Below are 17670 nucleotides of genomic sequence, written 5' to 3'. Positions count from 1 at the left end.
AGGGTGACGGTAGTTATAGCCCTGCCGTCAGCGAATTGGATTAAGAGCACGGTTCATTAAATTCGATGCTACAAAGTCCTCTTTAAGGGGTACCGTCCTAAACTCTTGATAGGGGTAGTTCGCGACATTAAACATCATCATCATCATCATCATCATCATCATCATCATCATCATCATCATCATTAGAAGGATAAAGGTTAAATTGAGTCATTCCCGTTCACAACAGGGACGGTGATCCGAGCACGTGATTACCAAGATGCAGGACCTGGAGGGGAGAGCCGGCGCCGGAGGAGAGACACTACCTCCCTAAAAAGGTCGAGACGCCAGATGTCCGGAGACATCAACGAGAGTGAGATGTACAGTGACTACTTCGTGACGAACCCCTACGACACTAAGGAATTGAAGGACTTCAGTCTCTTCGGGTACAGTCTCACTTCGGGAAAGTTCTCGAAGAGGAAGTTGACGTACTACGTAGCGGGAGCTCCACGGGGAGCTAACTCCTTCGGCCAGGTAGGTGTACCTCAAGGGGAAGAAGTTAGAGAAAGAGAAATATATATATATATATATATATATATATATATACATATATATATATACATATATGTATATATATATATGTATATACATATATATATATACATATATATACTATAATAAAGTATTAGCCTCTGTCTGTCTGTTTGTTTGTTCACGAACTCCTAGGGTTTTGGAGATAGACCCCCATAATCATATATATTCTGATACCCTATCACTCCAGGTACTTGGATAACTATATTTCATTTAGAAAAAAAATATTATTTTGGCTAGGATTAAGGGTTAAAGGGGTATGGTGGGGTAACACGCCACTACTGTAGTGTCCCCTTAATACGATTGGCATTTGTGACAAAAATTACTATGATTGTGTGTGTGTGTGTGTGTGTGTGTGTGTGTGTGTGTGTGTGTGTGTGTGTGTGTGTATGAAACTGAATTCATCACGTGATCTAAGACCATGGTGCATAATACACAGACGCGCGTGCGCGCACACACGTACTGAAAACGAGCATATACGGCAGAATTTTTCTAAAGAGTCTTATGTACTTCTGTATTAAAAGGAACAAGTATGTTCTCTGTAGACTGCGGTTGCTTATTCGTAATTAACAATCATTCACTTTGGAGCTGACTTTGGAATACTTATCTTCTTTGCTCAGGTATACATCTTCCTGTTCCCGTTGACCGAATCTCGTCCGTTCAACATTTTGGACGTGCTGAAGGGTCAGCAGCTTGGCGAGTACTTCGGAGCCTCCGTCGCCGCTCTCGACTTCAACAACGATGGCTTGGATGATCTCGTGGTTGGGGCGCCCTTGCACGCCCTTCAGGAAGCTCCCGACATGGGCAGAATTTACGTGTTCGAGAATAAACGGGTAAGTCATGAGATCGGGAATGACTAGGACATGTTCTTGCACAAGTTTCGAAGACTGAAGTGAATTTCGTTCCTTAAGGTACAAAAGAATATAAAGGAAATGTAGACAGCAAAACTTATTCGTTAAAACGAAACTGCTTGCGAATTGTAAGGGGGTGGAAACGGTAGAAACGGTGCTGAGAAATAAGATAGATTGGGGTCGGACTCCATATATTTATCTAGGCGTTTTTTAATAATGTCATTTGCATTTGAACTTAAACACGAACAGGTACTTTTTCCAAACATTTGTAAAGCGGTTTAAGAAAAAAATGTCTTGGAGACAGTCGATTGGTCTCTTGACCACCATTAACCCATTTCCCTTTCTGTTTTACTCGTCAGACTAGTCTGCATAACATTTTTTTTTTTTTTTTGGCCCCCAGGATAAGCTGGTACTCTCCAACATCCGGTACACCGGTTCCGAGGTGGCATGGGCCCGGTTCGGGACAGCGTTAATGACACCAGGAGATCTCAACAGGGACGGTTATGCCGGTGAGGAGGACAGTGGTCTTCTTGTTTATGTCTTTATAAATATACCTTTAAATTTGGAATGAAAGTTGTGAAGACTCGGGAAGGATTCATTTCCTTACAAAAGAGGCGGCACATAGTTAGGACTCTTGATGATCACCATTTAGGGTGAATGGTGGGTGCCCCACTTAGAGCGGTAGTGGTCAACCGCTACCATTTTCCCTCTCTTTAAGTCCTTCATGTCTTTTTACAGACCTCCTAGTGGGAGCTCCCTATGAGAACGATGGCGAGGGGGCCGTGTATATCTACTATGGATACAGCGAGGGCCTCAGGCCAACCTTCTCGCAACGACTCTCCCCCTCCGAAATGCGCTCCTCCCCGAACAGCGGTGTCTTGACCGCGTCCTCATCCTTTAGAGGCTTCGGGATGTCAATCTCGCGAGGTGCCGATGTCGACGCGAACGGATACAATGGTGAGAGGTTCTTAAGATGAACAAGCATACAATGTCATGAAGTATATGCATATGTCCTATTCACACACACACACACACACACACACACACACACACACACACACACACACACACACACACACACACACACACACACACACACACACACACACACTCGTGGTCGGGGCGCAGTTGATAGAGTCCCTGACTGTCACTACGGCGGTCCGGGTTCGAATCCTACCCAGGGCTGAAATAATTTCAGTATCGATGCGCTTCGAGTCGTTACTCCAACTCTCGTGGGCGGGGAGTTGGGTGTGTGTGTACGTGTAAGGTCACACCATTACCCATAGATCGGTCATACGAGCTCTGAGCTCTCTTCCGGGAGGGAAATAGCTATCGATCGCGAGTTCAACACGTGATCCAAAGACCAAAATGAACACACACACACACACACACACACACACACACACACACACACACACACACACACACACACACACACACACACACACACAAACACAAACACAAACACAAACAAACAAACGAACGAACTCGCATATACAGATCCATGTACATTATTGTAATGATCATTCCTACCATGAGCATTGGATTCAAATCTGAATAGTTAATTCACCATGAGCAATATTTAGACACCTTCGTTACGGAGACGTATTGCTTAGATTCAACGGATGATGGGCTCTGTCTCGAATAATCTGGCGTTGATCACAGCATGATCTATACCAGTGGACTCCAAACTGTAGCTCGCGGACGCCAGGGTGCCCTTAGAACTCTATCATGGCGCCACGGCATTAAACTAAGCGGAAGCTTCAAGATCTTCTTCCTTCCAGATGTCGCAATTGGAAGCTATGACTCCGGCCACGCTGTGATCTTGAGGACAAGGTCAGTGGCAAAGCTTGAGGGTCATGTCTCGACGTCGCCCACGCGCCTCAGACTCGAGGATACGGAGTTCGTCATCAGCGCCTGTGTCTCCTACTCCGGGTTCCAAGTTCCTGACTCACAAGGTGAGGTCATGTCAGCTCAGGTCAGGTTGGGTGTGTCCGTATAAGAGTATATGTTAGGAGGGTTAATGGAGCTCATCAAAGTCTGATGTACAATAATTTGTCTATTATACATTTGTAATACAACAACATTTATTCATTCACCTATTTATTCATGTATGTATTAATTTATTCGCTTATCTGTCTATTTATTTATTTATTTGGTTGTTTATTAATTAATTTTTTTTATTTATGTACTTGTTTACTTATCTATTAATTTATCTATTCAATTTTACTTAAAGAAGTGTTGGTACTTCTGAGTTGGATGCAGGGGGACCAACCCCGATGACCCTCTTTGAGCTTTTGTGCCACTATAGCGGTCAGTTTTTCACTTACAGAAGTGTTGGTGCGACTGGAGCTAGACGCATTGGCGCCAACCCAAAGGGCTTTCTTTGAGTCGGGTGCCAGTTCTGTCACGTATAGCATCAACGTCAAGAAGGATCTCCCGGCTTGCAGAGACCATGTGGCGAAAGTAGCGGTAAGACTATTAATGATGAAATGTGGTATCAGCGTGATGGTGCAGAACATGTCAGACATTTGGGGAAACGGGTAGACAGGCTCTGTAATGGGCTATCAAAACAGAACTCATGCAAATGTGTTTGCGTGTGTGTGTGTGTGTGTGTGTGTGTGTGTGTGTGTGTGTGTGTGTGTTTTTTTCAGAAGAGCCACATGCTTATACTGAATAGTACATGGACAAGAAAAATCGTCATAAAAAATATTTCTCATAGAAATGTCCTAACTAAAGTTAACTTAACTCCTCCAGCAAGGGGTGACCGACCTTCGTCAGGCTATTGAACTTCGCCTCGAGTACCGTCTGGCAAGCGACGGACCCTTTGAGGACAAGAAACCGGCACTGGATACTCTCAGATCCCAACCCACGACTCGATCAAGACGTCAGCTGCACAATCCCGGTACGTTACCCTAAACAAGAACTATCGTCTAACAACTCCTGATGTAAGAAAGAGATAAATAATAATAGATGTGAGTGAATAATTAAATGAAGAAGTGAATAAATCAGCAACTAAATAAATGAATTACTAGTTCAATATAAAAGTGAGGGTTAATGTGGGATATTCTACTCGACCCACGTAACTATCTATAGGTCAAAAGTATGAGGAGTTAATTCCATCCAGTCATCTTGGAAATGGCCCGCCTTCCTTTAGTCTTACCCCTTCCACCTATTGTTGTTTTCTTTCACTCAGTTTCCCCTTCTCTCCACCCCACCTAACCCTCCGTTCTGCTTTTTACCCCGATCCCTCCCACTCTACTTCCTTCGCTGTTTTCCAACTCTTTGTTCATTCCCATCCTCACCAACTACATCCTTACATTCTATCAACACCTGCTTCTCGATATGCTACATCTACCACCCCTCCCTCCCCCTTTTCCATCTTATATGCCCACTAATAACAGACCCTTGTTCGTCTTTTCTCCCGCGCAATAAGCATGCTGCCACGTTGAGTGCTCAAGTCGCGTCCCTTTTTTGTGTATAGATGTCTTGATGACGCCATGCATCTTCTGTTTCAGGATCATCTCGGCCCGAGAGACTGCCTGCACCCGCGCCCCAAGTGAGCCCTGTCCTTCCTAATCTTAGTAAGTTGCTTGCAATGCATTAATTAACCCTCTAGTCTAGAGTCCACCTTTCAGTATGATAAAATATTTTAGTATCAATATAGAATCATAGAGTAGGACGCCGCATCGAAGAAGTTGATCAAGATGAGGGTGTATAGATAGAGGGAAGGTTCAGTATTCAGTCTTGGTGTTTATTTTCCGCCCTACCATAATGATCTAAGTATCCTTCTCTGAAGAATGTATATGTTTTCTTCTTCTTTTCACTGTCACAATTGGCTGCATGTTATTGTGGGATTAAAAGCTGCTCAGTAGCATGCAGCTGATACTTTAGAGTCTTTATGGGGCGCTCCTACGGACCAGGGACACACATAATTACGCTGTCCCCAGACTCTTGATACTGTCCTATACCACTTCTCAGAATATTAATTTTCTTTTTTTTTTCACCGAATTCTGTGGTGGGGGAAAAAATACTACCATCAAGTGTTCCCACTTAAGTCATTAAAAAAAAAAAAAAAAAAAAAAACGGGACGGGGATAGGACTAGGCATCCTTCTCCCTGTAGATCCAAAGGGAACATTCCTAAAAAAAAAAAGCAAAGGCATAAGAGACTCTAGGAGGAGTTTTCCAACCAGAACCCTAAGGTTTGGGTCTTTTAATGTGCGTGGATGTGGTACAGATGAAAGTATAAGGGAAGAGATAGGCAGTATATTTGTGAGAAGAAAGATGGAAGTGTTGGCATTGAGTGAAAATAAATTGAAAGGGAAAGGCGAGTGCGAGTTTGGGAGTGTAGTTGGGAGGGTGTCAGGAATGAGGTGAGGACGAGGGAGAGAAAGGGTGGCTATGCTAGTAAGTAAAAAGATAGGTAAACATGTGGTGGAGTGGAAGGAGGTTTCTTCAAGGTTAATGTGGATGAAGGTGAAACTGGGAAGGGAGGTGTGGGTTTTTGTAAGTGCATATGGGCCTGGTAATGAGAAGAGTGTAGAGGAAAGTGAGGCCTTTTGGATAGATTTAAATGAGTGCATAGAGGGTTTAGGGAGAAATGTCAATGTAGTGGTATTGGGAGACCTTAATTCTAGTGTAGGAAATAAACCAATAGACGGAGTAGTTGAGAAGTGTGGAGTTCCAGGAAAAAGATCGTAGTGGAGAGTTGATGGTGGAAATGTGTAAAAGGTAGCTGATGATAGTAAATGCAGTGTTTAGTAAGAGAGTCAAGCATAAGTACACATAGGGAGAGAGTGGTGGATGGAAGGGTGGTAGGTAGGGTTTTAATGGACTACATAGTGGTAACCAAGAGAATAATAGAAAGTCAGCTTTTTGGTGGAAGGTAAGTTGAGAGTGGAGGATATATGGAGAACGCGGGAAAGGACAGAAGGTAGGTGCTTAAAATGAACTGCTTAAATGATAAAGAAAAGGAGAAGGAGTACAAGAAGAAACTGAGTGAAGGATAGAATAGAGCTAGGAATGGAGGAAGAATGGGGATGGATCAATGTGGGAGTCACACGGTGAGGATGGTGTGTGGAACAAAGAGGATGGAAGGAAATAGAAGGATGGGTAGTGAGTGGTGGGATGAGGAGGCAAAGAAGGTTGTAGAAGAGAAGAAACGAGCATTCACAGATTGGTTACAAAATAGAACGAGAAAATCATATGAGAGATTATAATGGAAGAAACTGTAGTAAGAGGAAAATGGGCAGAGTATTTTAGGGAGTTGCTAAATGTGAAGGAGGATAGGGAGAGAAAGGTAGTTGCAGTGGGGAGCGCTAAGAAAAGGAGAGTGATGAGTGAGGAAAACTGAGGAGACATAAGGAAAGATGAGGTGAAGCAGGTAAGGCACCTGGGTTGGATGGGTGTCGTGCGGAACGCCTAAAAAAGGGAGGTACAGTGATGGTGGACTGGCTGATGAGGTTATTTAATGTTTGTTTAAGAGAGGGTAGAGTGCCGGAAGAATGGAGAAGTGCCTGTATAGTTCCACTTTACAAGGGAAAAGGGGACAAGTATGAGTGTAGTGGTTTCAGAGGAATCAGTTTGTTAAGTGTAGTTGGGAAAACTTATGGGAGGGTCTTGATTGAGAGGATTAGGAGAGGAACAGATCAAGTAATTGGTGAGGAACAGTGTGGGTTTAAGACAGGTAGGGTTTGTGTGGATCAGCTTTTGTGATAAGACAGATATGTGAGAAAGGTTTAGGAAAAGGTAAGGATGTTTTTTGGGCCTTTATGGATTTGGAAAAGGCTTATGACAGGGTAGACAGGAAGGCACTGTGGGAGGTATTGTAAATATATGGGATAGGAGGAAAACTTTTAAGAGCAGTCAAGAGTTTTTATGAGAGTAGTAGAGCTTGTATTAGAATCAGATATGGAGAGAGTGGGTGGTTTGAGGTAAAGGTGGGACTTCGTCAGGAATGTGTTATGTCGCCTTGGCTGTTCAATTTATACATGGATGGGGTGGTGCGAGAGGTAAATGCAAGGGTAATGGGTCGGGGACTGGGGATGGTTAAAGAAAATGGAGAAAAGTGGGAGATAAGCCATTTATTGTTTGCTGAAGACACTGCGCTTGTGGCAGGATCAAAGAAGGGATTAAGGAAATATGTGACAGAATTGGGAAGGTGTAAGAAAGAAGTTGAAGATAAATGTGGGTAAAAGTAAGATCATAAGATTTACAAGAGGAGAAAGTGGCAGCAAACTGTGAGTGAGTATTAAGGGAGAGAGACTGGAGGATGTGAATAATTTTAGGAGCTTGGGTGCAAATGTGGTGAGAAAGGATGGGGTGGAGGTAGAGGTAGAATGTAGATTGAGAGAAGCAAATAAATGCCTTGAGGGATTAAAAAAGTGTAATGAGAAATAGACATTTGGGAATGGATGTTAAGTGGATATTTATGAAGGAGTGGTTGTGCCGATAGCACTGTATGGGCAGAAACATGGAACATACGAGAGGAAGAGAGGAGGAGTTTGAATGTGTTTGAGATGAGGTGCCTGAGAAGTATGATAGAGGTTACTAGGCTGGATAGATTGAGAAACGAGGATAAGAGGAGGAGAGCGGGGATGGAAAGGGAGTTGGGAGATAGGGCTGATGAAAGAGTAGTGGAGTGGTTTGGACACATAGAATGAATGAGTGAAGAAAGATTAGTAAAAAAGGTATGGAAGGCAGAGGTAGAAGGAGTGCTGTGTCTTGCGACACTTCTTCTGACCCAGGGCAATAGGCTACATGCAGGGATGGCCCGTCATCCAGGAGGAGCCAAGATAAGAGGGAGGGAGGGGGGTGAATGAGCGTGGAGTATGCAGGGATGAAATGGGTGGGAGTGGATTTTATGCATTTGTTTTTTGGCTACCTCCCTTGTAAGGGGGTAAAAGCTTTTAGTATATGTATATATTAACAATTTCAAGTATAAAACACGACGTAGATTTGAGATACTAGTAATTTAAGGAAAGTTCTTTAAGTTATGACTACCGCATACAATCCGTGATATAAGGATAGTGAGACAAAGGAGCGGCATTAACTCACGACGCAAAAAGATGTATATTTTGATTTTTTGTGTGAGAATGGGAATAAACACAGAGACTGAAGATCGACACCCACAAGACAACCATCGATTGATCACAGTTTCACATCAAAGATGATGACATGTCAGAGGCGTCCCCCATAAGAGATTATTACGAACCAGCCTGGTTATAATCAAATCATTGTCTGGAATTGGGTGGACCCTTGGATTATTTACAAACACGGAAACCCTGGTTGATTCTTTGTAGGCGTCATCCAATTACCACTTTAGTAATACACAGTTTCTCGTATTAGTATCCTCAACAAGACTGCATTATTCTTACACACAACATTTCAACAATGTGATTATCATGTTGCTAGGTTATCTAATGATTTGGACATACGAGTCCTTGGATAGCCAGTTGCTGTTATTATGACTATCCTAACCATGCAATTTTCAAATGCTACATACACTCACAGTAGCTGCACTATGTTATCAAATCAACATAGTTTACTTATCAATATATCTGTATGTGAAAAACACAAAATTACTTGAGTATTTAACTCCTTTTTAGATAAACTTACTTTTTTCGAATCTCTTCATGAGAATTTTGCCACTATCATTTTGCTCGGCTTAAGCTACAATCACACTAGTGAACGAGATGGTTGAATTCCAGAGATTCAGTTGTATTTTGCCCAAGGTTGAAATGTAACCGTAGCTGAAAGCATTTCGTAGACTAGTGTAACCGTAGCCTTAGGAAAATATCTATACATATTGGAACAAACCTGTAGACAACCCAAAACCCATTTCAAGTCTCCTCCTTTAGCCTACTCTTCCATTTTTAGAGATAATGAACGATTAATCATAGCTATATTGATACAATATATTGTTGGTCCGTTACTACAAGTGAACACGTGGTTTACATAACTACAGCCGTGTTTACATAATGTTTCTTATTCCTTTTCTTGTAGTCCGGCCCGTGACCGACCCGAATGAGCCGAGTTCCAACTCAGAGAGGATCTCCTTCGTCACCGGATGCGAGGACGACGACGACCCCACTTGTGTTTCGGATCTGGTGGTGGACGCTGCTTTTGATTTCAAGTAAGGGAACATGACGTCGCCTTTCGATCGTTCTTTACCCTTCCTTCCTTATTATATTATTATTTTTCCATGTCTGTCGCTCTCACCATATTACTCTTCTGCCCATAGTTTGGATCAACACCAGCTTTACCTCTTCCCTCACGTGTTTCTTGATCCGATATAGATATAGAAAGCTCTTATAAACTCGGTCAATAGCAATAACAGTTTTTACAACCAACCAACCAACCTTTTTTTTTTCTTAAAGACCGCTGATACCCTCCCACAAACACCTATCCTGTGAGCGCAGGTGGTCTGTATTTGATGACCCCGTGACTCCACTTTATTCTATTACCGTATCTTAATAGTTTATTTAAACTTTTATATTTTAGGGGCTACCCAACCTTTGAGATTGGTTCGACTGATCCGGTGACACTGCGTCTGTCTGTGAGCAACCTCGGAGAGCCCGCTTTCCTGCCCAACTTGACGGTGGTCGTGTCGAATCCCGTCGACGTCGTGGAGCCTACCTCCCACACGTGCAGCCGCCGGCAGGAGGAAAAGATCGTTATACTCGTTTGTTTACTGGCAGGACCCATCAAGAAAGACGAACCGGTGAGCCCTACAGAATAGAGCACGTTGAAAGATCAAACTAAGAAACCTTTCTGGTTTGTTCTTTCACCCATATCCTCGGTTCAATTGTTTTCTGTGTTTATCTTTCATTTATCTATTCATGTTTTGCCTGTTTACTTGTGTACTTTGGGGAAAGCAGTTCCTCGACCATTCGAATGCGAGGATGATGACTCAGACCTGTTTCCCATTCAGGTCAACATGGACGTCGTCCTCGACATGTCAGCGCTAACCGACGCGTCTGACACCTCGATTGAAGTCAACTTGATAGCAAGTAGTGCCAGCGAGAGAGAGAAGAACCCTGACGACAACTTCAAGATGCTCAAATTAGACCTCAAAGCTTCTGCTGATCTACGGTTACACGGGTGAGTCATTAACCTGTTAGAAAAGGACACCTTAGCTTGGTGATTGATGAAATATTAACCACGTCAGGTTGATACTAGATATCCTAGTAAGACGTCTAAATAATTCTTCGTTTACTTTTAAATCATGGAATAGGTCATTATTGTATGTAATTAGCAGTTGGCGACAAGTCTATCAAGAGAAATACCATGTCAGGACGGATCCTTTATGACTACGACGTTTTCTTTGTTAGAGCTTTATCAAATACATAGAACTAAGTCCCACTAATACAGGCTGCGTCCTCGCATTGAGTTTCTTTTAATAGATCATCATTGCTAACAATCGACAGAAGCATTGACAATGAATATTGGCTACGCGAGGGTTTTTCATGAAACATTCTCTCCATTTACTGATTCACTTTGTAAATGTTCAGGCGACCATCAGGTCGTCATGCCCTTCCTGCTGAAGGGATTTTGTTAACGGTTCTCTTGTTTTATTCCCTTAGGGCGGCTGAAGAAGATCAGGTCATGTACTCTAGGATTGATGCAGACACAATCAACACCACCAATGCTCTTGTCACCACCCACAGCGTCACTGTAAGTCTCCTGTTGATATTCACCTCATTTTCTCCCCCCCCCACATAGCCTTTTTGTACTTTTCTCCCCTCCCTATTTTTTACATAAACTTATCAATTTTCACTCTCCTGGCATATTCCCGAAACCAAGATTTTTTTTTTTTTTTTTTTTTTTTTTTTTACCTAATTTGATCGAAAAGGCATTCATCATTTAGAATGCCCATTGCATACAGAGGGACACACAGGCACGCACAAAAACGCACACCTGATGCTATAGGGTGTTAAGTGTCACAAGAGTCATCACCGTTCTCTTTCTCATCTTCCAGGTCGTCAAACGAGGTCCGACGCCCCTTCAGGAAGTCATACTTGAGGTCGAGATCCCGGTCAACACTTCTTCCCGGGAAGCGGGCAACCACAACTTCGTAGAGATCTTTATCAACGAGGTAAGAAGAGGAGAAGGTGGAGCATTAGCATTTCGTCAATAATAACCAGTACTTCTATCCTTAGGAATAATTTTGCGCCGAAGAGGAGGAATAATAAGGTGGTAAAGGAAAGGCTTATGGAAACAAGTAGGATAGACAGTAGAAGATATTAGACTTTATTATTAAGTGGAGACTAGTCTTAAACGTTAAAAGAATGTTGTGCAACTCTGGTACGTAAGGCTGTCACTAAAGTCACCTCAAAATATTGACTGCAGAAAAGTTATGCAATAGAGGCAAGAGGAGAAAGGGGAGGAAGGGGAGGAAGGAGAGAGATGACCATGTTTCAAATGGACACTAACGGTTTGTATCCTTCCCATTTCCTCAACTTCTTCAGGCCCATCTTGAAAGCCGGACTTTCAAGTGCCAATTGAAGGGCGCCTCCTTCGCCCAGAACTCCTCAGATGGGAACATCCAGACCGGAAACTCTAACGGAGAAGACTACGATCTACTGGACACAAATGATAACGAGGAAACGGGTAGTAGAAGGAGGAAGAGGCAGAGCGGTGTGGATGGAACGGGTGACGTGGTGGAGGAAAAGGAGGAACAACGAAAGGCGGTGATCTGGAGCGGATGGAATCGCATCAGCGCGGCTTTGATGACGTGCAGCATCCCCGGATGGTCGATGGGTCCTCAGGTGGCCAAACTTACCTTCACTACGAGACTCAACATGACCGTCCTCAGTGAGTGATTCTTCTTCTTATCCGCTAATCTCCCCTTGAATTTTTCGTTTTCTTTCTCACACTTTTCCTTATTTTTTGTCGTCGACAGTCGCAAAATCCCTCTTGTTTATTAAGATGAAATAAAGAAACCCAAACAAAATAGCCACTTACTGATGGGGATCTTCTCTCTTTGTAAAGGTCAACTGATCCATGCCAGCAAAGGGGCCGATTTCATCACTACCGTCCGAGCGAAGGTCAACCCTTCCAACCCGAATCTCCCTTTCGTTGATCCTCAGTAAGTATAATAAAATAAGTAGATAATTAATGAATAACTCAATCAGTATTGTTATTTCTTACGCATCAGAATCTACAAAATGTCCCACAATGTGAAGGGGCGAAGTTCATAGTGTAAATCAGCTAGGAAACTCACCGAGATCCTTTTTTTTTCAGGAGTGTAAATGGAAACGTCACGACGCGTCTCGTTCCGGGTTTGCTTCCGGGAGAGTCGGTGCCGTGGTGGATTATTCTCTTGGCTGTGCTGGCGGGGCTTCTCCTACTCTTCCTCGTGATCTTTGGCCTCTACAAGGTAAGACGCTTTCTTCCGAATCTCCACGATTTTTGCAGAGTACTCGTGCTATCGCTGGCTGAGCGGGTTAGGGCGTCGTTACATGCGGCGAAGGTCGAGGACTTGGCGGTTCGAATCCTGCCACCGGCGAAGTTGAACCAAGGGCATGGTTCATTAAATTCCACGTTACAAAGCCCCTGTGAGGGGCACCGTCCTAGCCTTCCGATAGGGGGGAGTTTGTGACGTTAAACCATATCATCACTCGTACTATCGTCCTTTTTCCCTCCCTATTTTTTTTCTGTCTCCTTCTCTTTCTTTCTCAAAATATATAGAATTAATCTTTATTTTGGTGACTTGCTGGGGAATATAATTAATCAAATTCAGTTGATTCACACAAGTGTTACCTTCCAAGTGTTTAATCGCAAGATTATGTAGGGACATACAACATATACAACATGGGGATGACAGGTGGTGATGGATACGGAGCTGCCTAGTGCACGCCTTATGGTCTCTTGCAGTCTCCTTTATTCTTATGTTCTTATGTTATGTTCTCATATACGCAATCAATTATCTAGGTCCTTTTTCTTTCCTTGCCCAATTACAATTAATAAGATTTATATTCGGCAGATAAACTATAAAACATGACTCGATTCCATATGTGTTCCTCTTACTAGTAGTAAAGCAGTCAAGGCGTTCTAAACACTTATATATACAAATAAACAAAGGATTACAAAGGCGGAGCATGCCGACAGGAGACCTTTTGGTCCATATCTAGGTCGGATGCGAAAAAAATCATAATAATAATAAAATAATAAATAAAAACTATAATAATGTAAATAACAAATAAAATACATAAATAAATGCATAGGTATAGTTAAATAATAAACAAACAGGTAAATAGTAAATAATAATGAATTGACATATAACTAATAATAAATGAAAATCAAACAGACAAATGATAACAAAACAAAAACAAATAATATAAAATAAATTATAATCGTTACAGCATCTTGCTTAGGTGTTTATCTAAATGATTCTTAAAGCTTCGAACTGAACTACATTGCACTACCTGTTTAGTCTTCTGAAAATTTAAACAATTCTAGTATTGATCCGTCTTGTATGTTTGAAAGTAAACTCGAACATTCAAATTATCTCTTCTTTTTGTGTCGTCACTTAATATTTCATGTGGTCTAAGGATTTGCAGTTATTGGACTGGCAAGAGAAAACTGAGATATTTCACAAAAACGTGTTCAAAATGTCATCCTATTACATCTCGCCAAGAAAAACACTTAATTTAGGTGAATGGTTATGACGATACTCAACTTGGCTTGTGAGCCACACATTCAATTTTCTCGCTATTGTTAGAAGTGTCATTCTATTCTGATTTACATGATTTTTACAAATGAAGTGAATGTTAGGGTCCCCTGACATGGCCTACCCCTTCAAAATAAAGACATCGTGAATGCTTCTGCTGTCGATAACCATGACCTTCTTCGCGTGTTTTCAAAATCAACAAAAAATTATCTTTCTTTTTACGATGCCTAGTATCAGGCTCATACGGTCAGTATAAACAGAATTACTTCTACATCATCAATGAGGATATTTGCGATTGCTGGTTAGGGCGTCGCTACATGCAGCGAAGATCGAGGTGATGGCTGTTCGAACCCAGCCACCAGCAAGTTGAACCAAGGGTATGGTTCATTAAATTACACGCTACAAAATCCTCTGGAAGGGACACCATCCTAACTTCCTGACAAGGGCGGATTTTTTGACGTTAAGTCAAATCATTATCAACATTTTCAATGAAAGTCTTGTGTGTGAGTGTATTCTCCTGTTGACATCCGTGCATTATCTGATCCAGCTTTCTTTCTCCCCAACAGATGGGCTTCTTCCGTCGCGAGAAGCGAGATAAGATGAGGGAACATTACGCCGACGTCGCAAGGAATGATTAAGATTGCACAGACGGTACTTCATCGATACTGTTACCTAGATACTTACGATACTCCCTCACTGACCCAGGGGAGGAACGAGTCTCCTTTCTTTTACACCCCCTGCTGGGTGAAGGAGTAACTAGTGGACCTTCTTGGTGCTTTGTCGTGGAAGAACATCCTGTAAGAGACAATGCTCCAAGCTCTAGAGACTGTATTAGCCTCGGATGGACTCAACTTCAGGGGCATCGTTCATCAAGATTGAAGACATTCAAGGAATATGCAATTAGAGTGCATGGTGACGCCCACACAAGTGAACAAAATAAATAGTTTTAGTTTGTCGAAAAAAGAACAGGATTAATCTATGTGGATCAGAGAAATCTTACTAAAAGATGATGACTTCAGAGTATATGAGAGATGGATATTTGTTTACATGTGCTGTGACGGATCCTGTCTGGTTCGTGCACTACAAACTGAACCAGTTACTCATATTGTCACGTAGTTTTACAAGCAATGAAAACTAAATGATTTTTTTCTTACTGGTAACAGTGAAAAGCTTGTAAGATTGTTAAATGCGTATTCTGTAATAATTTATAATCAACACTCATCATCCCACACTCAGCTTCTCTTTGATCCGTGAGGAAAGGAAGAGGGTTGACAACAGCGGATTGGTGACTTATTATTTGCTGTTGTGAACATCAGTTGATATTTGTCATGTTCGTGCATGACTCTTTTTCACACACAATGCCCACATCACTGAAATTTCAAGGTTGCTTCTTCATTGCCATCACGACCATAGATTGTGCTTAAGAGTATCGAGAAGAAGTAAGACGGGGTTGAACGCTACCAAGTCATCACCTTCTTTGGCTTCACAAGAACAGACTTGCGATTTTAAGAACTCAAACCGCCGAGATAGATCAACTGGACAAAACCATCTGTTGGCTGCTGCTTCAGATGTGTATATTATGTTTGTAGGAAGGCGATACTGGTTTGTTATTTTTAACTTTTTTAGCCTTAGGAATCTATCGACTGGGTGAGATCGCCAGGAAGAATAAAGAAAAGATCCATTATCATACCATCAAGTCATCTCCATAAATTTTCTGGTGTTTGGACACTCCTGGTTTTGCTGGCTAAGTGAACTGAGCATGGAGGGAGGGGCAGAGGTGCCTTCAGCTTTGGAGATTGATCTCATCGTGGTCCCCTTTTAGGCATCCTCATTCTCTCTCTCTCTCTCTCTCTCTCTCTCTCTCTCATTCTCTATCTCTCTCTCTTATCTATCTATCTATCTATCTATCTAATCTCTCTCTCTCTCTCTCTCTCTCTCTCTCTCTCTCTCTCTCTCTCTCTCTCTCTCTCTCTCTCTCTCTCTCTCTCTCTCTCTCTCTCTCTCTCTCTCTCTCTCTCTGTCTGTCTCTCTCTCTCACTCACTGACTGACAGACAGACAGGCAGATATTTTCAGAATAAGTATCATACTTAGGCTTAATCGTTTGGTGACAGTGCAGTCCCTCCTCCCAATACCTTTATATGTTCCTTCATGAGGGTTGTGCCACTGTAACTACCAGGATGTCTAACTTATATTATATGGGATGACCATAGGAGGCTGTTTCTCTAACAGTGACCATCGGTTTCTCTAGGGCTATCTTCTTACATAATAGAAGCACAGGAGAACGTGAATATATTTTACCAAACCTCATAACCCAACCATGATGAGGTTCTTAGGGGTTGTGTGTATTGTAATTTCTAAACTGGTCAGTGTTATGTCGCCGGAGTTGTCCTCTGGCACCTATGTGCCATATAGTTACGCAAGTCAGTTCGATCAATTGCTATGATGGCAATACATTATTTTAATCTAATAATTAAAGAGACTTTTGAGTCATTGTTGTATACCAAAGAACTGCACAATTTTTATACAAATTGTACAGTATTTCGCACTGTTGTAACTTAATGACTATTTTAGTGAATACAAATTGTACCTAGTATTCTATAAGATGTTATTTCTCCTACGACTAGGGATAATAACTAATTGTGTACAGCTCACAGCTGTATATACAAGTCAATGTTTGTTATTTGTGATTCATTATCTTAATGTGTCTGTGTTTGCATGTGTTGTGTGTCTGCCAGTTGATAACTACTTACACAGTCAAGACATTCCCAACTAAAGTAAGATATTGTCTCGTCCTCATTTTCCATCAACCAGTTAACATTCGGCAATTTAAACCAATCAGGAACCAGCAATAGTTCACCACTGACATCATGGTTTCAAATTAACCGATAATAGAGAAAAATGTATATCATTTTCTTGTATAATATTTACATTGTGTGAAGGGTAAACAAAGATTTTTTTGACAAAACAAAAATATTAGTTCCTCAAATGAGAATAACTGACTCAGATTGCACTTTCAACGAAATAATGGTTGTGGCTGTATTTTCCGTATCCCTTCCCTAAACATCTGTAAATAGGTTACAGATATTCTATTGTAAGATGTTTTATGCTACTTAGTTCTGGACTGTAATATGTTTCACTATGAACTGGTTCACCAATCAACGGACGTTTCATGTACATAAAGAAGAGTACCGTAATCAGCACAGTTTAGGAAATGAGTGAACCAATGTTATATGCTTTCTCTTTTGCAGGAAATAGAATGAATGATTGTCAGTTCTCTTGAGAAGTAAAAGTGCATAATGATTTCAAAAGTGGAAATTTCATTACAATTACTTCCTCTCTTTTTTTTTTTTACATCATTGCCGTCTTCGTGTTTCCATAATAAAAAATATTGGAACCCTATATATATATATTTAAATCGAGGTTTAAGTAGGAAATAGGTAAGAACTGGTTTATATACAGAGTGATTAACGAATGGAATAGACTTCGTTAATTGTTTAAGGGAAGATAACTTTATGGATGAGGCTGACAGGCGGTAAGAGACATGGAACTACTTAGTGTAGGCCTTATGGTCTCTTGC

The 17670-nt window shown here is 41.7% G+C and overlaps 1 protein-coding gene across 3 annotated transcripts in view; it reads left to right on the top strand.

The window, feature by feature from the left end:
- LOC143029738 (integrin alpha-PS3-like) overlaps positions 1-17401 on the top strand; it is a 40144-nt gene extending 22743 nt beyond the window's left edge. For all 3 annotated transcript variants that reach the window (XM_076192620.1, XM_076192621.1, XM_076192622.1), the window contains exons 7-23: positions 227-510; positions 1188-1400; positions 1819-1927; positions 2157-2375; positions 3203-3376; positions 3751-3890; positions 4176-4323; positions 4937-5002; positions 9424-9553; positions 9922-10141; positions 10352-10521; positions 11004-11094; positions 11399-11515; positions 11889-12234; positions 12412-12508; positions 12664-12799; positions 14659-17401. In XM_076192620.1, the coding sequence (XP_076048735.1) occupies positions 227-510; positions 1188-1400; positions 1819-1927; positions 2157-2375; positions 3203-3376; positions 3751-3890; positions 4176-4323; positions 4937-5002; positions 9424-9553; positions 9922-10141; positions 10352-10521; positions 11004-11094; positions 11399-11515; positions 11889-12234; positions 12412-12508; positions 12664-12799; positions 14659-14730 (2732 nt within the window). In that variant the 3' untranslated portion in view covers positions 14731-17401. The remainder of the gene's footprint in view (positions 1-226; positions 511-1187; positions 1401-1818; positions 1928-2156; positions 2376-3202; positions 3377-3750; positions 3891-4175; positions 4324-4936; positions 5003-9423; positions 9554-9921; positions 10142-10351; positions 10522-11003; positions 11095-11398; positions 11516-11888; positions 12235-12411; positions 12509-12663; positions 12800-14658) is intronic.
- Positions 17402-17670: the final 269 nt, after the last annotated feature.

The sequence above is a fragment of the Oratosquilla oratoria genome, chromosome 11 (assembly GCF_046742065.1).
Source record: "Oratosquilla oratoria isolate Oo_2021 chromosome 11, ASM4674206v1, whole genome shotgun sequence".
In the NCBI taxonomy this organism is placed as follows: Eukaryota; Metazoa; Arthropoda; class Malacostraca; order Stomatopoda; family Squillidae; genus Oratosquilla; species Oratosquilla oratoria.
Note: the sequence above shows the minus strand (reverse complement) of the source record. Positions and strands in the feature narration are given on the sequence as shown.